The 27,771-nt window shown below is 40.3% G+C and overlaps 1 protein-coding gene across 6 annotated transcripts; it reads right to left on the reverse strand.

Annotated features, from left to right (window-relative positions):
• Window positions 1-1,184: 1,184 nt before the first annotated feature.
• Window positions 1,185-27,682, reverse strand: SUDS3 (SDS3 homolog, SIN3A corepressor complex component). Of its 6 annotated transcripts, none has more exons than XM_062590243.1 (13): window positions 27,664-27,682; window positions 26,932-27,405; window positions 22,459-22,528; window positions 21,406-21,461; window positions 20,916-20,987; window positions 18,628-18,647; window positions 17,888-18,044; window positions 15,390-15,485; window positions 13,336-13,397; window positions 12,469-12,490; window positions 11,610-11,715; window positions 6,212-6,296; window positions 1,185-2,723 (listed from the first exon to the last, which is right to left on the reverse strand). In XM_062590243.1, the coding sequence occupies exons 2-13, from the start codon at window positions 26,951-26,953 to the stop codon at window positions 2,625-2,627; spliced, it is 867 nt and encodes a 288-aa protein (XP_062446227.1). In that variant the 5' UTR covers window positions 26,954-27,405; window positions 27,664-27,682; the 3' UTR covers window positions 1,185-2,624. The 6 variants fall into 6 exon arrangements, with proteins under 6 accessions (XP_062446227.1, XP_062446225.1, XP_062446224.1 ...); XM_062590241.1 differs by lacking the exon at window positions 27,664-27,682 and having other exon boundaries at window positions 26,932-27,005; window positions 27,254-27,432; XM_062590240.1 differs by lacking the exons at window positions 26,932-27,405; window positions 27,664-27,682 and adding an exon at window positions 23,703-23,901 and having other exon boundaries at window positions 1,185-2,568; window positions 2,660-2,723.
• Window positions 27,683-27,771: the final 89 nt, after the last annotated feature.

Genomic DNA, 27,771 nt, shown 5'->3' on the forward strand with positions numbered 1-27,771 from the left:
GAGGCTGAGATCAAGTTCTGACCCGCACAGAAGCGTTGCCATGAATCAGAGCCACCTCATGTAACCCAGCTCCAAAAATCCATACAATAGTACAGTAAGGTTTCTTCCTTCCCACCCCAATTCCTCATCCTCCTCATTCATCCTCAGACAGCTTGTTTTCTCCCTGCACATCTTTCAGTGCAGAACTACTCTCCTGGTTCATCTGCAACAACACAAGATGACCCTTTAGAGTGATGGGAGCAACTCTGGCAGCACAGCTGACAGTGTCCCCAGGGGACTTACAGAAGAGGGAAATGGTGCCCAGTGGCACTTGTCTCTGGAAGGCTTTTCCGATTCTGATTCGGATGTGAGCTAGGAATGTCCCCCCCCCCCCATCTCCTGCAATATAAGACCAAGGTTGATGGGAAGACAGGCTTTTGGCTATGAGAGCAGCAATTCTCTCCCCTCTGACCAGGGTTGGAGAGCATGTGTGTGCACGCGCGTCTCGGGGGGGGGGTGGTGGTAATTGATCTACATCAAGATGTAGTGTTGAAGACGTATAATGAAGTTTATATGTCTGAAGTTTATATGGCACACCCCTGTACTATGGCTGGCTCTAAGACAGCTGGCACACTTTCGTATTTCTATCAATACTTTTAGAATTAGCCAAAAGACCACCTGTTGATAATGAGTTGGTAAGACATCTTCCTAAAACTGAACCAGAGTTTCCTGCTATCTCCACAAACATATACCTATATTGACATAATGATATAGGTGGGAAATAAATCCTATTATTTACTTAATGTTTTTATTATAAGAACTAAAATGTCTAAGGCTCAGTGAAAAATCCTATTTGGTACATCATCACCTTATAAAAAACTTGTCATACATGCAGAGAACATTAAGTTATATTAAGTATGCTGTTAACCTGACAAAATACAGCCTGCTGCTTTCTACCTGACTAACTCTGAAGCAAAGATGGCATGTTTTCAAGAGGTGGGAAAACAGACACCCTCTCCTCTTTCCCCAAAGCTCCAGATCTAGTTGAAACTCTAAACACAATAAAAATGTAAGACATCTCAGCCACACAGACAACACATCAGCAACTCAGCCATAACACTCCACACCAGATTCACGTACACACATCAGTTATTGGGATTTGACTGCCACCCAACTGCAGTAAGCAAAAGAAATGGAAACAGTCATTTAAAATATTCCATTTATCCAGATACGAAAGAAAGGCTAGACTGATGCTGAACAAGAAGGCAGCTCAAAAGCAAAAACAAAGTATGCCTCACAAGGTGACAGATATTGACAAATGCAGAAATTACAACTTTTTGTCCAGGAATCAAAAGGAGCACAAAGTCCATTTGCACAGAAGGCAAAAATCCAACAGAGCTGTCAGTGTCATGTAGTTCACATCAGCGCAGTCACGCATGGCATTGGTGGTTTCTGCCATCAGCAAAAGACTGGGAATAAAGCAATGCCAAAGTCCAGAGGTTTTTAAACATCTTGAAAGGGAAGACATTGCTACCACCACATGAATATTTTAACTCCTGTGCTACTGAAGGGAAAGTGTAGAAACCCAGTGCTATCTCTTGTAATTAAAATACCCTTCAAAGAGAAACCCTTATATGTCACTTAGGGAATTAGGGTTTCTGATATACACTAAGAGCATATCAACACAGTTTTCCACTCTGTATCAAGCTTCTTTGTCAGATACGAGAGATCCAGTATCTTATGCCAGTGTCATTCCAGCATGACCCATTACTGTCAAGACATCAATAAAGAAACTGATATTTACCTTCCATCACTCTACATACAGATGGTACACATACACACACATATATCATTCACATAGTCTCACTCCCTAGTGCAAAGTCCAATTAATCAATCCTTTGGTTTATACCTATCTGCCTAATTCAGAAAATCTATTGCAGCACAGACATACTCTCTGCTTGTTCATTAAAGGGTGTTTTAATGTGAAGAAGAAAGCAAGCCTTGAATTTGCCAATTGTGACTGTTTAACAACATTAAAAACAACTGGATTTTCAGCAGTTTCTAAACTGTTCATATTTTTCTAAAAAAGCCTCAGCACTCAAGTCTTTAAACTGTTCATCCAGTAAAGCTGATGTTGTATGCCAGATGTTACAGATGCATCTCAGCTGCAGCTGAAAGCTGGCAGGATTAATTTCCTTTTGCCCAACAATCTGAGCTTTGCAGGAAAACAAAAATAAAGAACAAAATCTCAGATCTTGACAAGCAAAGTTTCTTTTTTCCATTGGTCTGATGCAAAACAAATGTTACGTTGTTTTCAACATACAAGTCCCATCTACGCATCACGAAACGATGATGAAGTCTGATGCAAAATCTTCTTAAATAGTCTCCCGAAATATAAAGAAAGCATACAGAAGCCTGATGCATAGTCCAGAAACAGTCCAGGGTGGTGCTTGGGTATCACTAAAGGTTTAAGGACTACCGGAGGTGATGTGGCCAGCCACAAACTGTCTCATAAGAGGTCATGACAGTGTTCTCTGCTGCTCAGAGGAAAGTGAACAGACTGTCATTCCCCATTACAGGTTTGTCTATCTGTTTAAAAGAAGAAGAAGAAGAAAAAAAAAACATACACAAGGCAGAGCATACAGTCATGCAGCTGATCGTCGACGAATCACAAACACACCTCGCTGCAGCTGTCCCAGATAGATTCTCATCTTTGTGCTGTCACTGGTTTTCCTCACCCAAATCTGCATAAAAAGAGAAGAAAAAGGGGGGTAGGAGTTATGTGTTGAGGAGGAAAATGGTAAACCCTACCATAAGTAATGTGGAGACAATTAACTCCAAGTATCCTTACTGTCGCACTTTACAACTCTCAATTACTCAGGATGCTCAGCTGACTTGGCTTAACCCACCCCAGCCTTCACCTTAGGCATCTGCAACCCCAGTAGAAAAGGAAACAATGTTTCCACCTTTGCCACTTCAACTTCTTGTTCAAAACAGTCATGAAGGAAAAGAAAATAGTATTTCCAAGCATGATCAGGAAAGTAAAGTTTCCCTCTTGGTACGGTTTGCAACAGAACTCTGACACTGAGCTTTACCTAATCAAAAGCAAGTCTCTCTAAACCCACAGATCATAAAATTACCTATCCTGGGATTTGCTCAGACAAGTAACTATTAGTCAAATGAAAAGCATGTTCTGATTTTGTTCAGTGAAGCATTTCTCACAATATATTAAATAAATTGTATTTAAAGATAAAAGGATCTCCTTTTTAAATACCTGCACTGAAAAATTCACACAACGTGCGGATATGCAGTATGTTTCAAAGGACAAAATTGCTTCCACAGAAGCAGCTATTCAGAGAATTTTTTAAAATAATGATTACTTTCAGTAAGTTTTGATTTTTGAAATACAGGTATTTGAGATCTAATCTTAGCAGAACTCTCCTGCTTTTAATCATTCTAATGAGTTTAAAAAATTTAAATAAATGCATGAAAATTAAGAGTTCTCCAGTTCTTAGAACTAGAGTATTTTAGTCCAATATTTTGTACCAATAAGGATTATAAAATTAGTATTCAAGTGTGAATTATCCAAAACTGTTCTTTTAGATATTGCATAAGCTACAGGCCTTTCAAGGAAGATTGATTTTACTAGCAGAACCCCTCAATATAAAATAAATGTAACCTTCGCCTGCATTTGCACTTCGTTTTTTTCCCCAGAGAAATTAAAATCTGTTTTTATTGATAAACATCTCTCTATGGCAATTTACAAAACGTTTGTTATGTTCTGCTAATCAGAAGAATTTGTAAGTTTAAAAACTTTATACAGAATAAATTTATATTTTTATATTTTATCAGATGGTATACTACTACTGTTAATTTTAACATTTTCTGGCAAGATTCATTTGGAGGGAAGTTTTAATTTTTTGAATGGCCATAAAACGAAAAGTACTTATTAACCTTAAAGTACGCTACACAGTTAAGAAAATAAAAAGCATCAAGACACATTATGTATTTTAATCTGGTAACAACTATTAGTTCTAAAGAAGTGAAGAACATACTGACCAGAAATAATCAAATTCATTTTCTAATTGCTTTTATTCCTAGATTGTAAGGGGAAAAATAAGCCTCCTCCTTTTTTCAACTTTCATTAAACTGACTCTGTTTAATAAATTGATGAGAAAAAACACTTTTCTGCACCTACTGAAGAATTTGTTGTCAAAAGGCAAAGGTCTGAACTGGTTCCACCTGCTTGGCCAATGACTTCCACTAGTGCAGTAATTTAACCTCAGTTTCCGAAACAAATACATTGAAAAAAAAAAACACTTGAAATATACAGATTAATTTTATATATGTAAGTACATATAGTATATATATAAAAATATACTAATTTCTAAATATATAGAATAAACAGAAATACATTCTGTTTAGATCTAAACATATAAACCAAGTTTTAAGGAACTTCAGCTGAATTTACTTTCAGTCTTTAAGTAGGATCTTCTCAGCTCAGTCTACTTGAGAAAGGCCTACAGTCAATTACAAAAATTCAAGTCCAGTTTACGTAAACTGGTTTAGACCTTCATGCAAACAAAGATGCCTCTGACTAACCACATCCTTTTCCCATCCACAAGGAGGCAATTGTATGCCACACTATCTTTAATGTTCCCTGTGTTCCTTTAATGTCCTTCCTACTTTGAGCATTAATGGAAATGTTGCAGGAGAGAGACTTCATGCAAAGATTTTCAGTAAAGTTCCTTTAAATAACTTGCCTTTTTAGAAATGCTATTAAATTTTGACTCCAGTCTGCAGCTGCAGGTCTCAAATCTAGAGCCTGTCTTCTAGATTCTAAATTCAAGTAGGGCCCAGAAAAATCATAGTTTAACAACCATGCCTTTGAATGTATTACAAAGTCTGAAGTGCATCCTGCAATCCTAAGAACATCTTCTCGTTTCAGTATCCTTTTAAGTATTTATCTCCCTTGCCTTTATATATTTGCAATGAAACACCGCAGGGAAAACACGTGCCACATCTCCTCCCCAACCTTCCAGCAAAAACCCCCTACCGTCTCACTTTAAAATGAAATTCATGCAAAAATATTTAACAGATTGCAGTTTCTCAGGTTTCAGGCAAGCTGCTCCCAAAAGATTAAGAGATTTAAACAGTAATAACTTCAATCAAATTAGCAGTATTATTTTTCTAACACACCTGCTAGCACACTGCTATTAATTTATATAAATAACCAGCCACTGAGCCTAACAATTGCTATAGCAAAGAGAACAGTTGTGATAAAAAGCAAATCCCACATGCAACTGATTTTGTTGATAATAAAATATTTTCCCTTTACTGCCAAAACAAATTAAAGTCACTTTATTGGCTGATTGAAGAGGAGTTGAGTCTTGTTTCCTTCCTTGAACTGTTTGGAATCAGCAAGCAAAGAAAAGTCTGCTTCCTTTGCCCAGCTGATGCACTGCTCTAACATTAAGCGTATTTTGCAGCAAGATTCATATCAAATCTAGACACACACTTCTCAGTGTGCTTCTTTAAGTCTTATCAGCAGCCAAGAGCAAGTGGTCTCCAACAAACGACTCTCCCTCTCTAGCTCCCAAGCAGCGATATGAATGCTGCTGGCTTATTTCACAACATACATATTCAGGTATGAATGTAGAGCCTTCTCTCCTTACGATAACTAAGTTTGTCACCAAAGTTTCTCCTCATCCTCTTCTGATTTCCCAGCAAGATTAATTTTTATTTTGCATTAACATCTATATTCTTAAAATAATGGAAATGAAACTTATAAATGCAGTGCCAAAAAGATGCAATATGCCTGTTCTCATTTTCTTGCTTGCTAAACTACTTGTAAAAGGTAGGCTCACTCTACAGAGAAACACAGCAAGTCTCTCTCACCTTCTCAAATCTCTCTTAAGAAACAACCATGTTTTCTGATTTTTTTGTGACTGAAACTCTTATCCAAAGACTGACCAAAACCACTTAAATTAACTTCAACAACGAATGCTGAGCGTCACAAATAACCTCAGTATAAAGAAAATTCAGTTTCATCTTAGATTCAGCTTCTTCAGACAAAGTAAGACACCCTTTCTAAAAGGATGAAGTTGCTCCCCAAGGAGTTTGTGTAGTAATAATGCTTTCCTCTTAGCCCTTACCAGACAGCTGTCTACCTGCCCGTACTGACTGACCCATTGCTTTTCACACTCCCACGAAACACAAAGCAGTCCACTACCTCGTTGGCGCCCACAGAACTGATCACGCAGCTGATCTTAGTGTTCTCTTTAGACTCCAGATAAATAGCCTGGCTCTTGTGGTACCTGCAAGAAGAAAGATAAAAAAAAATGGAGAACAAATAAAAGCATTAAGCTGTCCAAAGACCGAGAGAACAAACAGTAATAAGATTTAAAGCCAGGAGTCTACAGGCATTTAGATAGAATAAATACGAAGTAGTCTTCTCTTCTTCCCCTCTCCATATTACCTTCCCCATCTTTACATAGCTGTGATCTGATCACACACGCACACTTTGCATTCAAATGTAGCCTTCTAACGTATGAAGTTGCTAATGTATGAAGCTACTACAAGACCCTCTGTCAATTTGAATTCAATCCTCAACCCAGGTTACTTAAAACAGATTTCACGGTTGAAAAAGGCAGGGCAGAGCACCAAAGCACAAGATCGACACTGATTCACAATATGGCCCTGTTTCAAGAGTTAAATCAAACTAACCTTCTACGCTTCGGACCCAAGATAGATTTTAGAAGAGAAAGTTTGTATTATCACTAATAAAACATGACAAAGCACAGCATGGATACAGAGAAGTTGTTCATGTTCCGCAGGGCAAAATTACCAGAACACTGGTGCACGCACACACATACAAAAAAATAAATAAAAAAATAAAATAAAAATCTGAAGTGTCCTCATCAGCTCAGGTATTAAACAGAGACCTCAAAAATGTCTAATACTTTTTAGCTGGGAGAATGTCCCAAATGATAAATAATCTGAAACAGACACCAAAGAAGCCATCCATACTTGTTGTAAGCAGGTATTCTCTAAGTATATCCCAAGTTCTCTTAAAGTATCTTAAGTCATCCTATGTATTTTTTTAGTGCGTTTTGTATAGAACAAACAAAAAAGCCTCCAAAATTCATAACTCAGAGTTCCTTGGTTTCATGGTCTTGCCTTCACACACTCATCGTGTCTCTGGTAAACACTGCACAGTATGTTAGATGAAACTCTTTGCTTTCTGCTTATTTTGCCTAGGAGAGCTCTGTAGGCAGAACTAGTTATACTGAAACAGCTTATTTGTGAGCGCATAACTTTAATCAAGAGAGCACCAAAATGCTTTATAGTCAAGAAAGCATAACTATATTTCTGCGTTTACCTCAGTCATGATGAGCTTCATATTTAACCGGGAAATCCGAGTTGCAGAGTCAATGCACTGAGATTTCCTCGGTAACTACTTAGTATTACCCGCAGCCCAACTGCCTGACAGCCATTTGTCAGAAAGCATGGATTTGCATGATCTGTACAGTTATTTCTACAATAACCATATCATAAATACGGAAGTCCTTCAACAACTTATTCCATAAACTCTTTTGACTGGCTCCTGCACTAAGAATTTTCACACCGTTTACCAGTAACAAAAGCAATAGTGCCTGCTTTCAGCCTTTCAAACAAACTAATTGCCAAAAGGCTAAGTTAGCTTATATAAAAAAAAAAAAAAAAAAACCCTCTCGTCTTCTGACATTTGTGCCTAGTCATTACTCTCTCCCCCTCCTTTTAACAGGCAATCAGCAGGTTCCAGGGTAATACAATAACAGCAATAGTCTGAGCAAAAATCTCAGTTGGAGCCCAGATGGTCATCAATTCGCATAAAGGAAACAGCACAAGATGCTACAAAGCAGCCCTCACCACGTTAAGAGACTAAAATCTCAGTCCAGTCATGATGTCCTGTGAATGCATAAGCAAGGAGAATTGATGATCTTGGTACAAGCAGTGTGCAAACTTCAGAGTGCAAAAGACAGCACTGCAGATGTCAGCTCTCAGAATGAGATCGATGTGGGTATAGATAATGAAATAGTTTTTTAAAAAAAATCAAAGCTGTTTCTTTCCAATTTCAGTATCAGTGAACTCCAAAGCTAATGACACACACGAAGCCAGCTTCAGCTCCTGGATTTCACATCACAAGTGACTGTCTGTCAGTTAATCCATGCTAACTATGCACGGCAAAGGTAAGGTAAGAGGGTTAGATCAGCACTTCTTCATTGAATAACTATCTTAAACTGTCTCACGCTCCGTGTGTGCAGACAAGTCAGCTGAAAGCACAGTAACCCGGTACATCGCAGTAACAGGTTCATGTCTCAGCTCTTTGCTCGCTGACAGCTTATACATCCTCAGAGGAACAACAAGGGGGTAGAACTTAACAGGGCAAAACAGTTTAGATTGAAGATGAAAGGAATTTAAGGTGGCTTTTGAGAGGGAAGGAAAGCACCAAACATCTCTTGCTTTGCAGTAGGGAAAGTACACCAATATCAGACAAGTGTTTCGAGGGAAGCAGAAATTAATTCTACTTTCTGCTAAAAAACATTTTGCTGAAAGGCTAATCTTAAGTCTTTTCCTGGAGATGCAGTTAATCAAAAGAAAACCATTGAGAAGTGGAACAAAAGACAAAGCTAAATTATAAAAAGTGTAGCTATGAACCTCTTTCAACTTTCCAGTTCAAGTCAGTGGGCTACCCTTAAGGAATCAAAGGAACGAAGCCACTGACAGAATGCTCTCCTCTCCTAAAATTCACCACAGGGAGTTGCATCTTCTCAGTAGTGTTTTGCAGTCAACAGATCAAAAGATTGAAAAAAAAAATTGCTCTGAATTATTGTATGCAGACAAAGCTAAGAGCAAAAGGAAAAAAGTTATTTTACAGTAAACCGCAATTCAGGATGGGTGGGCCACAAACCGAGGACAGCAAAGTGAAGTCTAACTCCACGTCCGTTTGAAATTCCCTCCACAAAGAATCTATTTTGGAGTTATGCTTGCAAAATGCCTCTATAAGGCCTGAGAGAGTCCTTTACTAGCCTTAAACGCTCACTGCTTTGAGATAAGGGCCCTTCACGGCTCCTGCCAGGAAACAGAAAAAGTAGCCACTCCTGAGCTGTCAGCTTCATTATTTCTGGGGCCTGCAGCTTTAATACATGTCAGAAAAAGTTACCCACCCACTATCAAGAGTTACTTTGTTATTTTAAAATATCAGCTACTTTACAGAAGTACTATTACTATCAATCAAAAACTAAGCAGGATTATTACAGTAAAAAATGTAAAATACTTATCTTAAAACAGCATAAGAACAAGCAGGAGGGAAACACAACAACTAGAATTCCTGACAGCAAGACCTCATGACAACTAAATTCAACAAGATGAAAATACCTGTTCAAGTGTCTTATGTCCCACTCACACACCTTTCAGAGAGAGCTTGGGACTTCAAGAGATTCATCTGGGCTCACCTCAAGCTCACCTGAGTTTCAATTCAGTGACAGTTTTACTGACCAAGGACTCTAGAAAACTTCTTGCAATCCTACTTTTTTGAGCATTACACAATATTTCAGTTATATGCACGCTTAAAAATTCAAGAAAATGGTTTATTCATTCAAAGATATCCTAGAGGAGAAGATACTGGTTTTACATAAAAAAAAAAGTTCTGAAAGCAAAAATAGCTTCATGAATTTGTGTAGCCCAGTAGCCTGTTCATGTTTACTTTCTGCTTTACGCAAGCTGAAGCTCCAGGCAGTTTTTAATCAGAGCTGTATACATTCAACCCTTGATGAAACTTCAGTGCCAGAAGACTAGCAAAAGGAAAAAATGACTAACTGTGCAAGACAGCTGTTGTGTAGACAAGACCTTTTGATGTACCATCTTTAGTAAGAAAACCACAGCCCTGTCTCTTGTTATTTCAAGTTGCTGGGACACCAAAGTAGGCTACAAACAAGTACAAGGCTTCCAAATTGCTATCTGCTCAGGTACAAGACTGCCCTCTTGATCATCCAGTTTTGCACGTCTCACAGACTAAGACCTACCAAGATTTTTGTGGAAAATTAAACATTTTCCTTGTGTTTGGTGAGGCTTCCACAGCTATAAGCCCAAAAAAGTTACAGAGCTAAATCCCATTAGCAATTCTGAAGTTCTTATGCGTGGGCTTGATATTTAAAGGTTATTTGTTTTTTGTTATTAGAAACATTTTTCATTCTACTCATCTGGTGCACATGTCTGCCACCTTGTGGAACATCAGTAGCGTAGTACAAAGCAGAACACAAGGACTCCAGTACTGCCAGCAGCTGCTGTATCTGCAATCACAGAGTAACTTGTTCAACTTATCAACAATGTGGACAAAGGGACAGTGCCTCCTCAGCAAAGCTGATGATGATACCAAGCTGGGAGTGGCTGATACACCTAAGGGCTGTGCTGCCATTCAGAGAGACCTGGACAGGCTGGAGAGCTGGGCAGTGAGGAACCTCCTGAGGTTCAACAAGGGCAAGGGCAGAGTCCTGCACCTAGGGAGAAATAACTCCATGCACAGGCTGGCAGCTGACCTACTGGAAAGCAGCTCTGTAGAGAACGACCTAGGACTCTTGGTGGACAAGCTGACCATCAGTCAGCAACGTGCTCTTGTGGCCAGGAAGGCCAATGGTCTCCTGCGGTGCAGCAGGAAGAGTATTGCCAGCAGGTCGAGGGAGGTGATCCTGCCCCTCTACTCAGCCCTGGAGAGGCCTCATCTCGAGTACTGTGCCCAGTTCTGGGCTCCCCAGTATGAGAGACACACGGAGCAACTGGAGAAAGTCCAGTGTAAGGGCTATGAGGATGATCAGAGGACTGGAGCACCTCTCCTCTGAGGAAAGGCTGCAAGAGCTGGGCCTGTTTAGCCTGCAGAAAACTGAGAAGGGATCTTATCACGTCTATAGGTACCTGAACAGAGGGTGTCAAGGGGATGGGAACAAACTCTTTTCAGTAGTACCATGTGACAGGCCAAGAGGCAATGGGCAAAAATTGAACCACAGGAAGTTCCACCTGAACATGAGGAAGAACTTCTTTACTGTGAGAGTGACAGAGCAGTGGAACAGGTTGCCCAGAGACATTATGGAATCCCCTTCTCTGCAGATACTCAAAAACTGCCTGGGTGCAACCCAAAAAACCCCAGGGTCTTTGTGACCCTGCTTGAGCAGGAGGGTTGGACTAGATCTCCAGAGGTCCCTTCCAACTTCAATCATTCTGCAATTCTGGATCCAGGCTACCGGGATGCACAGCTATATAACACAGCATTTGTCAACGGCCTTCTTACTTAACATTAGGTTTGACAAGAACATTTTCCCAGTGTCACAACCAATCTCACAGAAAAGATTTAAGCATCCTGTCATTCAAGCCATTAGTTCCTGCTGAAAAAGTTTATCAATTCTAACAAATTCATTATCACTTTTGATTTACAGAAGTACCAACAACTAACCCTTGGAGGAAATGGCTAACCCCTGCCCCAAAATATTTTGTCCCTAAATTTTCTCTTGAAAGCATCTTCTCTCCATGGTCTTTTTTCTCTTCGTAACTCAGGGCTCAGACTAATCAGACAACACAAATTTACCAGGACTTACCATCTTTTATCATAGTAGAGTTTTCCATCTTCTATCCGGGCCTCAAACCGCTGTGCTGGAGACTCTGCTGGTGTAGCTGGAAGGTGTTCTGGAGAGGAGGGAGAGGCTGAGAATAGAGGAGAGATCCAGTGTTTAAACACTAGCATGTGTCCACCACACAGCAGCGTATCTGACACACAGCAGTGTATCTGACTGCAGAATCAATTACTAAGGTCACATTAAGCAGAAATAAGCATAGCACAGAAAGCTGGAATTTTGTGTCTCTATCAGCAAAGTGTTCTGTTTGGATGAATAATTTAACTTCTGCTTTGCATATGAAAACACTGATATACACCTGGAATATAACATTCACCTGAAAAAACATTGATTGGTAGGGGACAGACAAGATGATCTTTTTTTTTTTTTTTTTTTTGATTCTGATTTATTACAAAGGAGTAAAACACAGTCAGGATTACTTAAGCAAGTTAGTACTGTTCCATTCTCATATAAATTGTACAGACATCTAGAAGTTAGATGCACAAGACCAGAAGTTTTCAGTCTCTTCATCTACCTGACAATTAGGTAAGCCACCCAGATGCATCAGAATACAGTGAAAAAAAACTCCAAGCAGTAACTCTTTACATAGATAACTTGGTGTCATGGTGAACCAAATGTTTCAGGCAGCTACTGAGATGCACATGGCTCCCTGCCCACCCCCAAACTTTAGGGCGGTGGAAGGGACTTTCACATAGCACCTGCTTGCCACAGTAGCTACACAAAGAACGTATGTCAACAACTACATAGTCAAAAAAAGTCTGTAATAAAATACTGTTCAAAACAATCTGATTGCGAACAAATTTTACTGCAATTGTTAACTCACCTGGTCTCTTAGGCGATTTAAGCTACATGAGAAGAGAACAGAAAAACATTAGAAACTGGACATGAATTTTATACCATAAAATCTGCAGTAATAATTTCAGATAGTTTTATCTTACATAATTTTTAACACATTGTTAAGTGGCATAACATAACCAGAAGAGTATGCTGTGAACAGCCAAAGAGATGGATGACCAGAATCATGATACCAAAGGTCTAGAAATTGAACTTCTTCAGAACACTCAGATAATTCATCAAAACAAGTCAAAACCATCTAACATGATCCATTATTTGAACACAATTTGACATTTCTTGGGGAACATACTACATAGCATCTAAGTCATTAGACAGACCTCAACAGATGGCACTAACAGCACACTGCACTACCATCTTCAAAACCCCTTAATGAGTACCTTCTAACGTAAGAAAATACATATGCCATCAAGTGCCTTCAAGTCTTTAGCAAGAAAGCAGTAGGATAATCAAGTCTAGCAAAACTAACCACCCACTGCACCCCATCCAGTTGCTGAAGTATCTGTGACAGTGAGAAGGGAAAGAAAAAAACAACCCAAAGACCTAAAACAGAGGCAGCCTGTGATCTCACAGAAAAATGTGCTAACATCTGTTCAGCCATGCGGAGGAAGAGAGAAACTCCTTCAGATAACTCATCGCTTGCTCAGACAAAAGGTAACATTTTAGATGACAGTCATTTTAATTAGGTTAATTAAGCCTATTAATATAAGAAGGTGGAGATACCATCTCGCTGAATCTTTTATCGTGTTACTTCAGAAAGCCTGCTGGAATAAAGCAGCACCACATCCCAGTATGGAAAAAGACGGATAGCTCTGGTCTCTTCCAGGAAAAGCATTACCTTATTCAGAGTTCTCAGGTCCTCCATTATTTGCTCATCAGTCAACAAATAATTTAGCTGAGGTATCCAGAATTAAGGTTCCCATAAGCACTTGACAAGTAAAGCTAAAAAAAATAAATTGTCAATAGCATTTCACTTGACTAAGCGAAAAAAGAAAGTTTCTGTACAGTTACGTAAGATTTTAACACCTGCTGTTACACTTAGACTTCTGTCATATGAATTAGTACAAGTCATCTCCACAAGGCCTCGAATACCGCAGCAAACAATTCAAAATGATTTTAACTTATTCAGACATAACCTTCAATAAAAGCCTTTAAAGCACTGATATTTGCTTTATAAAGGCATCAGACAGTAGCATTTTCATTTTTTTTTAATCTTGCATTGCTGTAAAATACAACCCACGTGAACTGTAACAGAGTCACTTCAGATGTTGTACAATGGGGCTGAATGCCACCCAAACCTAGAAAAAGAAAATCAGCAATTTGCAACTCAGTAGACAGGAACAGGTGGATAGGGAGACAAGAGGGAAAAAAATCCCCTCAAACCACCACCACCACCACAACAGAAACAGAAAGTGAAGCCAGTGGCACAAAACACAGAATCACATGGATAAGGCTGAAGAACCTCACCTGGTAAACGTAACAGAAAAAAGAGCTCTGAAACTAAATACAGTTAAAAAAAAACGCAGAACATAATGTGTTATACTCTTATTAGAGCTCTACTGCCATTGTGTGTGGCATCATCATCACATTTTCCTGTTTCTCTTTCTAAAGCTTCTCTCTTTCGGGTTATATCTCACAAGAAAACCCTACCTACACAGAAGGAAAACAATACAGACAAAGCAGCGGACTCTTTTGCCCTCTTGAATCATGGCATCTCTTTAAAACAACCCTTAAAGAGAAAATATTCCAAGTGTTAGGCAAATGAAAGCTAAAAACAAACACCAGGCTGTATTTTAAGGATTTGAATTCTGACAGAATTCATCCTTTCCCCCAGTGAGAAAAGGCAAATAGAGTTTCATACTGTGGCTGCTGTATCATGCTCAATTAATAGATTATGTTTGCTATAAAACTCATTTACTTTGGATGAGACACTAGCACTAATAAAACAGATATCTCTTTTAGAAAGAGTGAACAGAATCTCCAACTAGAAAGAGGTTAATTAAAACTGGAGATGCGTGTACCATCCTGCATGAACTTCAGTTCAAGGCTTGATATAGCCTTCAGAAATTGAGAGCCACTCAGAAGTCACAAAATAGGTTCTTTAACCTGATTTAAGCCAAACAAGTTTGGAATCTAATAATAAGCCCCTGCCAAGCAAATATCACTACTTTCCTTTCCAGGGGAATTAAATATACAAATAGAAAGTGTGCCTATCACTGCAAAGAAGCCAAGAAGATATTTCCAAAAGGTAAAGAACATTTTAATTACAAGAAACATGCAACAAAGCAGGAGAGAAGGATTAAGTGCACATCACCACCTCTTTCTCATGCTATATAAAAACAAGAATTTCCACTCATTTTGTATTCAAAGAACAAATCTAGCACTCCTTGCTTTTGCTATACATCTCTTTGGCTTAGAGATCTGAATCCTCCATCAAAAAGGGAAACCTAGTTTGATGTAACAGATATGATCCTTCTGGCAAACATTTTGAAGTGAAAAAAGCTTTAGCTTATGTAAAACACCATTTACTATCTATGGAATCAACTACCTCAATATTTATATATAATGGTCTTATGAAGTTTTTCCTTACTGAAAAAATTGCCAAAAAAAATCAAAGTAAACACTTGGGAGGAGGGGGGAGGAGAATATAATCAAACAAGTCATCTCCAACTGTGAAGCTGAGGTTAGGATACTCTCTTACCAAGAGATCTCTGAAGACTGGTTGTACTGTATTACTTTATCACACATTATACATGACAAATTGCACTTCAGTATTTCCTAGATTAAAATTTGATTCTAGCACCTCATTCTCTTTCCTGTTAAAAAAAAAAAAAAAAAGTAGCATGCTGGCTTAGAGTACAACAGCCCTTCAGTGAGTCCGTAAAAGGATATCAGGGGCAGGTTTCCTCCTCTTGTCTGGGATAGGAACTGGATCATTTGGTCGCCGCCTCAGTTTCCTTGTCATGATAGGTTTCACTTCCATAGAATCTGTAAAGTAATAAAGTTGGAGAGCTGATAAGACCAGAAAGAGAGAGTAAGAAGCAGCAGTTTTTTGCACAAGGCACAAGGAAAATAACCTTTATTCTTTCGTACAGAAAATTGAATTTTTTCATGATAGCTTCCAGCATCCAAACTGGAGCTGCTGACATTGAATACTAGTTCTTTCATACTAGCTCACTGTTCAATAACACAGAGTTGTGATGCCATGGTTACAGCTTTCGCTGTCTGAAGTCGCACAGCTGTTTCAGGGGCATTTCAGGCACAAGTAACGGAAGCACAGCGATGCTACAAGGACTCTGGACAAACTTCTTTCATACCAATGTCACATACTTGCTTTTAAATAGATCTTCTAGAAGGCAAAGTTCATGAAGTTCTTTTGTAACAATACTTGAACAGGGAATAGCATGTAAAACATCAAAAAAGCAAATCAATTGCTCACTTACTCTTTTTTCCAAGGTGGAGAACAGTTTTGTCAAAGGAATACATTTAACTACTGCATTCAAGACTAACACAAATCTGCTGGAGTTATTTTAAATGCAAACAGTATTCAAATCCAGACAATCTAAAAAAGTTTCAAGCTATGGTTAATGAAATGAACCTAACCACTAACACCCATAGCAACAGTTAATAATGAGTTGTAGCATATGGACTGGGCAAAAAGAACCTGTCTAAAACTGAAGCACAAGCATCATCACCGAGTAATTGAGACTTGTGGTTTGTCCAAGTGTCTACACGTAGTAGAACTGAACCGCTCTACTTTGACAGACTCTCACAAACCATACTTTAATTTACAAGGGCACCTTGAATTAGCAGGAAAGAGCAAGTGATCACATATTAAATACTAAACCCATCTCACCTTCCCTTCAGTGCGCTCAGAATTTACCGAATTCTGACTGAGTTAAGACAACCTGAACCACATCCTATGCAGTACTTAGTCGAGAGAAAACATTTTTGGCTCCCTCTGTATGCTAAGACTTTGAGCAGCTATGCATGTTCAAAACACAAATTACTTTTCCCCTTATCTCAAGGGTGAACAAGGATGACCATGCTGCGCATCAAGGGAAGAAATATGATAAAAGCGTAACAAAATACCACCCACTGAATGGCTGCCAAAGGAAACTTTATCTCTATGATTCAAAGCTGAATTTGGGGGGAAAAAAAAAAAACAAAAAACAAAAAAAACATTAACAGCCCTGCAGATACTAAAAACCTAACTTACTGGGTTGAGAAGGCTAGCTTCCATGAATCTGCTAAGACTAATTTACAGAAGAGCCACAAAAGAGGGGTTTGAAGTAGTTACTTGAGTGGATATGCAGCCAAGCTGATAAGGCTTTTTCACCATTTTAAAAAACTAATTTCAAAATGAGTTTTCACTGATCTGTTCTCTATATGGCTTAAAATGGGAAATAAGGCAAGAATATATTTTTTTCCCTTTATCTTAGCATCCTGATATTAAAAGGAGGCTAAGGCAGAAATTCCGTACACAAGCTGCTCTTTTCTGTAGCCCATTCCTCATCCAGTTGTAGAAATTGGGCATTTCTACAAAATAACTCCTTTTATTTCTCCTCCTCTGCTACTCAGTCTCCCATTAGCTCTGTAAGTAGGAGTTTTTAAATCCTAACATTAACAGCTGCCACAGTGCTAGGGAAATTGGAGTCCTTCAGATTTTTAGAATATAGTTACTCAGTTTTCCAGAGGTAAGATCTAGTCAGATACTTATCCCCTAACGAAAATCTACTAAAAAGGCTGGTACTGCATGCCATGTTAATCAAGAAAGATAAGCACAGCATAACAATAAGAAAGTTAAATGCATTGACAATTTTCTAAGGTCAGATTAGACTTCATAAACCTCTTTCTCTCAAATCAGAGATACAGCACAGGGGGTATATCAAAACAAAAACCACACACGTTTCAGGCTTTGCAACGCATTCCAAGAAGGAAGAACCCCATGATTGTACCCCAGATAAATCCCCAAATCTTCCATCAGTAAAACTACAGAAGGCAGACAGCCATTCAGGTGCACCAATCCACTACTACTACAGCTTCAAATCCTAGTAACTGACTAGAGACTGTGCAACAAAAATCAAGGAATTTTCTCAACAATTTCTTCTCTTCTGAAAGCAAAAATCTAAATGAGAAAGCTTACCTGCTCTGCTACCTCCCTGACACTATTTTGAATTGCAAGTTGATATTTCAGGTCAGTATATTTTATTCTAAACTGTGCTGTCCACTAAAAAGACCACAAGTTCACGTTCTATATCTGCTGGTATTTGGAAAGTTTTAAGGCCTCCATGCTAACTGTCCATATAGAAGCGTAAAAGTAGCAATGGTGGTTTATTTCTAAGCAGTAACAAAATTGGGAAAGAAAGAGATGTTTATCTTGTTTTTACCTCCTGTTAATTCCATGGTTAACTTTTCGTTCTCAATCATCTTCTTTTTCTCTTCCAACTCTGCAATCAAATTTTCTTTAAGTTCAATTTTCTTATCTTCAAACTCCTTTGCGGCAGCCTTCTTTTCCTTGACATAATTCTTCTCCACCTGATCAGTCTAATGCAAACCAGAAGAAAAAAGGTTTAGCTAAGGAACAGATATCTCTAGTCTGACATTGCAAAAGCTCTCTTTCAACTGCACTATTCTGCTCAGATTCTCAATTGAAAACTACGTTCAATTCTGAAAAGTATCAATGGTTAAATAACCAACAGAAACGTGTTTAAAAATCACTAAGTAAATACTACTACATTGGTGAAAAGAATTGCTTCATTTTAAATGCATTTTAATGTTGCATAATATATCAAGACTCTAGCGAAGAGCTCTTCTGATCTACAAAAGCATTATCATTTATTACCTTAAACATGCTCCTTACACAATTCAATCACACAGCCACCATGCTGCAGTCCCAGAACAGATTTCTTTTAATTCTATTTTAATGACAGAGTTACTTGAGGTAGCATCAATAGCAGGCTGTACTATATCACAGCTGTAATAACACTACTCAGATGAAGAAAACTTCTTTAACTCTTCTATGAAAACAGGCACGAGTACCAAGTTGATGAAACAGTAGGTTTATACCCCTCCCATTCAATTAATACGTATTTTCAATTAATATGTATTTTCATAAATTAATACTTACTTCCAGCTGGAGGAAAAGTTCTGAAAGACAAGAGAGACCTAATTTATTACCTTGAAAGATGCACAAAACTACTTTCCCAGCATTTTTAAATCATTCAGTACTGCAGCCAATGGAGTCAGAAAATTAAGGAGTGTACATACTTATACTCTAGTCTCATTTTGCAATTTTACACTGAAATCTTACAGTCACACGCACAAAAATATAAATCCACAGGAACGCATTGTTAGTTGATGTTTTCTACAGGTCCTTCAAGCAGAGAGGCAAAGGTTACACAGCATAAGTCATTATTACACATTTTGGTTCAACTCAGCTAATATTTGTAGCAGTACTAAATACGTAGTCAGTCTTTCCTTCAGTTTAATTCTCCTCTGCAATAAGTCAATGCAAGATGTAACTTTTCAGAGACAAGCTTGAAACATAGCTGGATCTATGGCTGGCAAAGAATCAGAGTTTAAACCAATTTCATGAATTCCAGTAAGAACTGGCTCAGAAATAATTCTGCAGCATTTAAAACATTATTTAATTTGCACATCAGTTTTCAAGCTATTTATATCTAAAAAACAAGCAAGAAATATATTACATATTGCTTAAGTTCTAGCACATGACAATGACTTGGTTAAAGTCAGACACAGGGATGAGGTAGATGGATTTATGGGTGTGGAATAGTCCTACTACCAATGTTAGTGAACAGGATTGAATCTCTCCGAATTTCCTGGAGGAAACACTGCCAAAACAAAGTTTTTACCGAAGGCTCTGACAAGAAAAGCAAACGAAGGCACTTTTTCAGTCCTCAAATCATCATATTTTAGCAGCATACTAAGCTTTGGCAATATCTAAAATAGATAAAATTCTATAAAGATCATAGACTTCACATATGTGTTGGAGAAGCCTATAGTAGCATCACAGTGCAATTACGCCTCTTCTCCCCCCTTTTAAGGGTAACTTTTTGTATTGGAAAGCCACTTCAAATTCTGTCTACAGAGATGATAAAAATCAGGTATAAGAAAAATCAAATCTTTTGCTTGCAAAGGGCTGTCATTTGAGAAAGAGAAATAGTATTTCCGTTATCAAGGTAATCAAACATAGGCAAATCTAAGTAGGTGGCTTAATCTGTGTGAAATTCACAAAAAACAAATCCCACACCCCTCAGCATCAAAACACAACCTAAAAGACCGTTCTTCCTATAGTACAAGGCAGCTGGATTTTTATTGTAAAATTGAAAGTTATCACAATCTGCCCTCCCGTGGAAAAAATATGCTGCTGCAACATTGGTCCATGACAGACAAAATACAAATCTGTGCTTAGTCTTAATATTATCAGAACATTCCAATATTAGTAGGACGCAGCTCAAATCTCCATGAAATTCATCCCAGAAGCCAGATTTCTGTTAGCAAGAAGGGAGTTCAACTCACTTGAATTTCTCAAGCAAATCCTTTACCTTCCTAAGCACTTTTAGAAAGATACAACTTGATTCTCATAAAACTGCCACTGCCTTTTTGTCATATTTCTCAGTGTAATGGCCCAGGCATTACAAGACTTCATCCAATTCTTTAAAAGAACAGTTGCATTTCCTATTTCCATTCAAAAGCTTCTAAAAAAGGCCCTGCTTCATTATCCAAGAGCAGAGCCTACTGGAGAAAGAACAAGCAAGGTGGAAGGAAGGCAAATGGATCCAATTCCCAAGTCACTTCTCTGTTGTAGCATGGCAGAGGCTAACTGAAAGGGTTGAGAGCTAGGCACTTGAAAAATTAACTCGAGCCTTTGCTCCTAAAAGAGAGCCAGGACACAAAGTATCAGCAGCCCACTCAATGCCACAGCTGTACAGAACAGTCTCAGCAGCAAACTCTCTATACTGTTCCAGAGCATAAAACAGACCTTTGGGAAAGCATGAACTCCTAACTTTCTACTCCTATGAATAGAAGGAAAGAACAGTGCTGAATCTTTAAGCGAGTTGCACAAAAGAAAATCATGGACTAGGCATGATGTCCAGTAAAAATGAAGCATTTTTACTTGTTCTGTTTCACACCAATGAGGACCAAAGCTATTTATTGGTGTTTACTAAACACTCAGCAAAAAAAAGCTGATGAAGAAAATCATGACAGATTCTGTCATGCTTCACATATCCTCAAACAAAAGGCATGCTATCCAAAAAGAGATAGAAGAATCCTTGGTTCCAAGAGAAACCTGTTCTTTAAAGGATAAAATCATCATTATTTTTCTTCAGATCTTAGGAAAAAAAATGCGAAGGACAACCTGCATGCAGCTTCTCAGACAGAAGTGCTGCTTACCTGCATTCCGTATCCTCTCTTTGTACTGCTGGTCCAGTTTTTTCATTCTTTTCTGATATTCCTGAAGAGTACCTAGTTAAAATAGATTGTTGATTCGCATTGAGATTTTATGTTTCCTCACATTAGATTTTCAAGCAGTCTTAAACTACTAAATACTAATGCTTGGAATCAAGAATCTACAACTCAAATTTCCCTATCTTGATAAGAATGTTCCCCATTTTTTTTTTCAGAAAGGACACAGGCTACTCAGTTTAAGAAATGCTTATTTTAGTACACAGAGGCTTACATACAAACATGTATGGTAGGAAAGAAGCATCAGAAGTGGCTGACATTTATCAGTGAGGAGAACAGACTGAGAGGCAACATCTAGTCTGCAAAGGATGCTACTTATATTGTTCAAAACCCCAGTACTTCTGCAACTTCAAGCCAGTTTTCAGTATGAAAAGTGCTGAAATTTGTTTAGAAAAAAGCTACCCCCTTCAGAGCTTACCTTCCTGCAATTGTTGTAATTGCCTCTTAAGAGATGCCAGTTTGTCCTGATACATCCTGAAGAGAGAGCGAGCGAGCAAGAATTATATAAAAAATGAAAAACAAAAACCAAAGACAGTTTATTTCACCATTTGTTTATGTTATTATGTATTTACCCCGAATTAAGAACTTTTCAGAAGAATTCCAGAGAACAAAAAACAACAAATGAAAGAGTATCGTTCAATTCAAAAACCCTACAGCCCCATTGATTTTGCAACACATTCAAATCAATTATTTTGGGAACCGTTATGGTAGAATTATCTTTTTTATGAGGATATCTAACACGACACCAGGCACTTCACAATAGAAACATTCTGCCATTTTGCCAGATCTTAATATTTGTGTATTAGTTCCCTTCTCACAAAAACAGAAAGCATTTCCTCAGCTACAGAGGACTTAAGTCATAAGCAAGCCTCCCCCAGCACCCACATCAAAAAAGCTAAAAGCAAGTCTGAAAGCACTAGGAACAGATTTTGTATCTCTCCTCACACATCTGCAGTTTAATATAGGCTGCATCTTCATGACCTGTACACAAACATGTCTCTGCCAGTAAGGAAGAACATAAAATGCTGCAAATAGCTTCTCATGATTTTTAAGTGCATTTCAAGTCTCCAAAGTGTTCATCTTCTTGGACCTGGCTGGCACTTTATTGTTTAAAGGATTTTAATAGATAATTTGCTTTTCCTTTGGCTTGTATCTGGTAGGTCCTGTGTTTTATTTAAAAGATCTTTCTGCAGAGGGATTAATTTGCAGCAAAAACGAGCTCTCAGAAACTCCCAGAAATCTGCACCTATTTTGTTTTTCAGAACAGTAGCAGTGCTTAGTTTCCTGACTACATATGGAACAGAGAAAATAAATAAAAGAAACAATAAATATGAGTACATGGACTCATTAACTATTACATTGGAGTAGGAACTTAAAAAAAAAATCCCTAACTCTAGCCTAAAAGCTTCTGCAGAGTTTTATACAATGAAAAGTAACTCAATACTTTGTTTTATTAGAACAGGTTACATACTGTTCTTTCATTTCTACAAAGTCCTCTTCCTCATGTTTTGCCAAGTCGGTTTCACTAGCGTCCTCAGTATCTACAAGAGGTAAAGAATGATTTGTTAAAACTAGAGTAGTATTAAAAAACAAAGTAATCAATCATTAAAAAAAAAGAGCATTTTTATTTCAGATACACAACTTGACAGGCCTCTGGAAAGATTAATTCAGCAGTGAATTGAACCATCTCATCTGTTTCCTGCAAGTTGCCCCATATAGATCTACTCGTAGGTTCACAGTGAGGCTAATGTCAAGTTTGAACAACTTCAGCTTAAGAAACCCTGGCAATTTCTTCCCAGTTTAAGACAACAGATTCTACATTACTGCATACAAATAATAAGGTGAGATAGTAATACAACCCAAAATCTCTGAAATGCATTTCATAAGGAATATACTACTATTAGGTGCCATTACAGCTTGCAAAGATAACAAGTTACTTCCTACAACCTGGACTTAATATCTCAGCTACACATTTCACAGACGTATTTCAACATTTTGACATAAGAAAGACTCACAAATACATAAACATAGCCCCAATTTTACTAACAGATAACTATAATTAAAATAAATTAACGTCACACTGCCATTTTTCTATTATTCCTTTTTTAAGGTTTCTAATTTTGAGACTAAGTAGCCAAGAATTAGTTACCCTTCTTTTTCCAAGGAAAGTCAGATTCTCTAGAGTAAAGATTGACTCGAAGGCTACAACCGTAAAGCCTAAACTACAGTTATACTCCCGATAATGGCGGGGGGGGGGGGCGGTAATCAGTCTTTTAAATCCAGTCTTTCTCAGATTTTTCTTAAATTACAAACAGATGGTCTTAACATAAATAAGCTTAAGGTAAAATTAACACATCAAAAGAGAAAGCAAAGTGTTTTAACTGAACGAACAATTAAACAGCTGGGTTATCATAAAGAAAGGGCTCCCGTGCTCGCTTTGCTCGTGTACAACAGCCGAGAGCAGCCCCCGCTGAGCAGGGAGCAGTCACCTGCGCACGGACCTACGCCTCCGGCCCCTCCCCAGGCCGGAGCGGGCTCTCAGGGCAGCAGCCCCCGCCGCGCCGCGCCGCCCCCTCCCACCACCTCTCTTCCCCCGCGGAGCCCGCTCAGCTCCGGCTCCCCACAGCGCAGCCCCACGCTTGGTTCCTCGCTCTGCAGCCCCCCCCCCCCCCGAGTCCAGGTCACGGGCCCGCAGCGGCCCCCTGCGCTACCGACCCTCGTCGGAGTCGCGGGCCCGGGCGCTCCGCTCGCCGTCCTCCTCCTCGGCGCTCTCCAGCTCCTCCTCCTCGTAGTACTCGGGGCCGGGGGGCATGGCGCCGGCGGGCGCCCCAGGCGGGGCAGGGGCCGGCGGCGTGGCAGAAACCAGCCCGGCCGCGCTCATAGCGACGGGACGCAGCCGCCCGCCGCCGCCGCCTCCGCCGGGCGCTCGGCAACCGCGCCAGGCCCCGCGCTTCCGCTTCCGGGCCGGCCGCGCCGCTGCCGGAGCGCGGGCCGGCCGCGCTGGCGAACGCCGCGAGCACCTAAGGGCGGGGTCCTCGCGGCGGGGCGGGGCTGCGCTGGGGGCGGGGCTCTCGCGGCGGGGCAGGGCGCGGCTGCACGAGGGGCGGGGCTGCACGAGGGGCGGGGCTGCACGAGGGGCGGGGCTGCACGAGGGGCGGGGCTCTCGCGGCGCCCCCAGTTCGAGCCCCGGCACCTCCAGGTCTGTGGACATTGGCGGGCGGCTCTCTAAGGGGCTGCGTCTCCTCGCCCTGCTGCCATCCTGCTAGCGCTAAGGCAACGGTGGGAGAGGAGCCAGCGTGCCCAGCTTCCACCTACTGCAGACATGAACAAGAGCCAGGCTCTTTCCCCGTGCTTTGTGGCGACAAAGACCCGTGCAGCTCCAGCAGGCGTTCCTGCATGGAGGTCACCCACCCACAGGGCTCTGCGTGGACACCCCCGTGCCACGGGTCTGGCAGCAAGGCCGGCGTCTCCCTCTGCCACTTGGCAGCGGAGGGCAATGGGAACAACTCCAGTCTGTGTTTGTGCTAAGGCATAAAAACATGCCTTTACATACTTTAGGAGCTGCCTTTGCCAGCCAGTAGTGTTTCCCCACCAAGGGATTTACGGGGGAAAGGCATTTTTGACTACCAGACATCAATATTCTCATATTTGCCATAACAATGACCCCATCTATCCTAGTGAAACACCTCCATCACAAACCACAGAAATTACAATGATGCTTTTGCTCAGTAGGCAGTCAGGAGTAGGATATTCCAGTAATGAGAATGAACTTGTTAAGACACTTCTACCACCTCTTCTGTTTTTTTCCCTTTCTAGAGAAATTACTTCCTTGTTCCTCAAGAAAATACTACCATGGTGCTGTGATCTCACATTCACCAGGTGAAGCAGCTACTTCATGCCAGTACATAGCAGCTTTCCTAAAACAAAAGTGTTTAAATCCATTATGAACACCTCGCGCCTGTAAGATACTGATTGTTCTCCTGCCTGTGTACTGCTGCAAAGTTAAGGACTAAGGTATGGACGCTGCAGTGAGATACAAATACAGGAACCATATTAAACCATGATCCCAGTCAGCATGAAAAAGTTTCAAATTGATATTCCAGGCTAACTGTCTCATTCAGGCTTTTCCTGCAAGTACAAGTCACCTGGGATGAACGGACCTACGAGGCTCGTTGCCTCTAGCAGTGCTGTACTAAATGCTTACCTTAACAGTTGCAAGGTACATTCCTCAAATGCACAACATACTGACTCACTGAGATACTATAAACATCTAACCAGGGAAAAGGAAATAAGAGATAATAGCTTCTATCCATAAAAGGATTGAACTCAAAAAATACTGCAGTGCTTTTATTTTAAACTAGCCAAACCAGCCTTTCACCAACCAAGAGCACTAGGCTCTACCTAATCTTTGTTCCAGAGAGAATAGTAATAATGCAATACAATACTTGCACTTTGCTTTTCTGTAAGTCATCTTGAAGATCTGTTTGCACTGACTGACAATTTTTAACTTGGAACACCCATACAAAGCATGCATTACGCCTTTTTTACATAAGTAAATATTACTTTTTATTGGAGATGAGATTGATAGAGCTAAAAGTTCATGGTACTGAGAACAATTTCACGATCTGCATGTTCTTTTTGAGAGCACCTAACTTGGCACATCAAAGATCTGAACACCAAAGCTAGTAACCATCTCTTGGCTGCTCAGTAACACTGGGTGCTACAGGCTATCAGTATGCTAGAAAGCAATCCCTTTGCATTTCTCCTCACAGCAATAGCTGCCAGCACTGCATGTGGCCACAGGACGAACAGGAAAGGGTGCGGTGACTGCTGCCACATCACGTGAGCTGACTGGGTGCCCCAGCTGCATCAAAGTGCTAACGGGTACTTCCTCTCCCCATGGACTTGCACCTAGCTTGAATTGTTTAAATAACTTTCCCAAAGTCATACAGTTACATCAGAGTTAAAAGCAGAGATCATACTGGCTAAAACCTTTTCTCAGTACTAACCAGACCCTGCTCAGAGCTTTACAACAAACTTTTCCCCTTTGTAATGAGCTCTTTCACATTTCCTTTCTGAATGTCTCCCATGGGTCCACACAATTAGCTCATTAGCTCGCCAGCAAGCTTTAACTGCTGTGGATAGCAGATGAGTAAACTAGTTGCAAGTGAGGCTGAACCAATGCTGTCTTTCCAAAATTAATTTATCCTGCGTCATGCTGCCTCAGCACTTTCTCCTTGTCTGAAACAGATTTATCCTTTAAGAGATGCCTCTTTCTCACATCACACGAGGGCAGATGCATTTACTAATATGAAGGCACACAAGAATCCTTTGAACAGAAGCTGTGCACAGTGAATGAGTAAGAAATTGCATGTAGTTGCTGATGATTTTTTTTAAGTACATTCTGTGGTCAAAACCAGAATTTCACTTACTGCTTGCTCTCTTCATACTAATTCCTCATGTTTAATATTAGCCTTCTGGAGACACCCTATACTGTCATCTGTCAGGCATTCAGTGGGAACCCAAGGGAGGAGGTTCAGCTTTAAGGAATGTCATGTTTCCCTTACAAACACAGCAACTTAACTGTCTACGCCCCAAAGACCTATCAGGCAACATTTAAACTTATTTTCCAAACTACTTTACTTGGCTCATGTTTTCATTATGTGTTCTCAACAGAACTTTTATATTATTTTACATACTTTCACTTAGTTTGAGGAAAGATTTTTACATTGTGCTTTGTCAGCATCAACCATTCACAAAGTAGCTCTCACTGAAGTCAAGCTCTGTGTGATTTTCTTTCCATTTGTAAGAATAGAAGAAAAAAAGTTACAAAGCTCAGCTTGCAAACAGAAATTATGGCAATACATTTATTGTACAAATTAGATGACTATAACTAGAAAACCTATAATACAGCTCTTCAACCTTTGAAGAACAGAATACATACCAATACCATTAGCCTGGAACATAGACCTTTTCAGCTGTAGTATCTTTAGTTTCAAAGGACATGTGATGATGGGCCTAGAAGAAAGTCCAGCAAGAAAATAGTTGTCAGAGACAAAACAATAGCACGAGACAGCATGAGGTACTGCTGGAACATAAACCTCTGATTTTTCAGTTTTATTTTGCAGAAAAGTACCCCAGAAATTAAAGGATATGGCACTGTGGGACTGTACAAATGTAAATAAAGGAGTGTTTGCCTCAAGGCTGAGGGCCTGGAGAGAACTGCAGCAACCAAACGTGGTAGGAAAAGTGTTATGTCACCTTACCATAACTCTCCACCCTGAGCTCTCCCAGATTTGGGTCTTTTGGCTGCCACTAAAACTCCTTCTTCTCCTCTTAGACCCTTCCGTCTTCAAGCACATTGCTGTAAGTGAGCCTTCTGCCTTTCAGGTCACAAGGGATCTCTTCTGAATGTGACCTGCCGCAGAGCACGGAGAAATTTTAGGACTCCCCCGCCCCCCGGCCCCGACGGGCCCGCACTCGGCCTCCTCCACCTCCACCTCCTCCTCCCCCCCTGCCCCCGGGCCCGCACTCGGCCTCCTCCTCCCCTCGGGCCCGCACTCGGCCTCCCCCTTCCCCCCAAGCGGGCCCGCGCTCGGCCTCCCCCTCCCCCCCCTGCCCCCGGGCCCGCGCTCGGCCTCCCCCTCCCCCCGGGCCCGCGCTCGGCCTCCCCGACCCCAGCCGCCGCCCCTGTCAGCCCCAGAGCGTCAACGGCTCACGGCTGCGCTCCCAGGCACTACCAATCGACCGCCGATCGCGCGAGCAGGCAGACTGAATCGAGCCC

This window comes from Rhea pennata, chromosome 17 (genome assembly GCF_028389875.1).
Source record: "Rhea pennata isolate bPtePen1 chromosome 17, bPtePen1.pri, whole genome shotgun sequence".
NCBI lineage: Eukaryota > Metazoa > Chordata > Aves > Rheiformes > Rheidae > Rhea > Rhea pennata.

What these genes read in the sequence shown, in the direction of transcription:
- SUDS3 (XM_062590239.1), bottom strand. Translation starts at nt 23,868, where the DNA reads ATGAGCGCGGCCGGGCTGGTTTCTGCCACGCCGCCGGCCCCTGCCCCG. An exon ending in AACCATGGAATTAACAGGAG is followed by an intron (nt 15,486 to 17,887) that starts GTAAAAACAAGA and finishes ATTACTTTACAG; the next exon opens with ATTCTATGGAAGTGAAACCT. An exon ending in CTCTACTATGATAAAAGATG is followed by an intron (nt 6,297 to 11,609) that starts GTAAGTCCTGGT and finishes TTCTTCTTGCAG; the next exon opens with GTACCACAAGAGCCAGGCTA.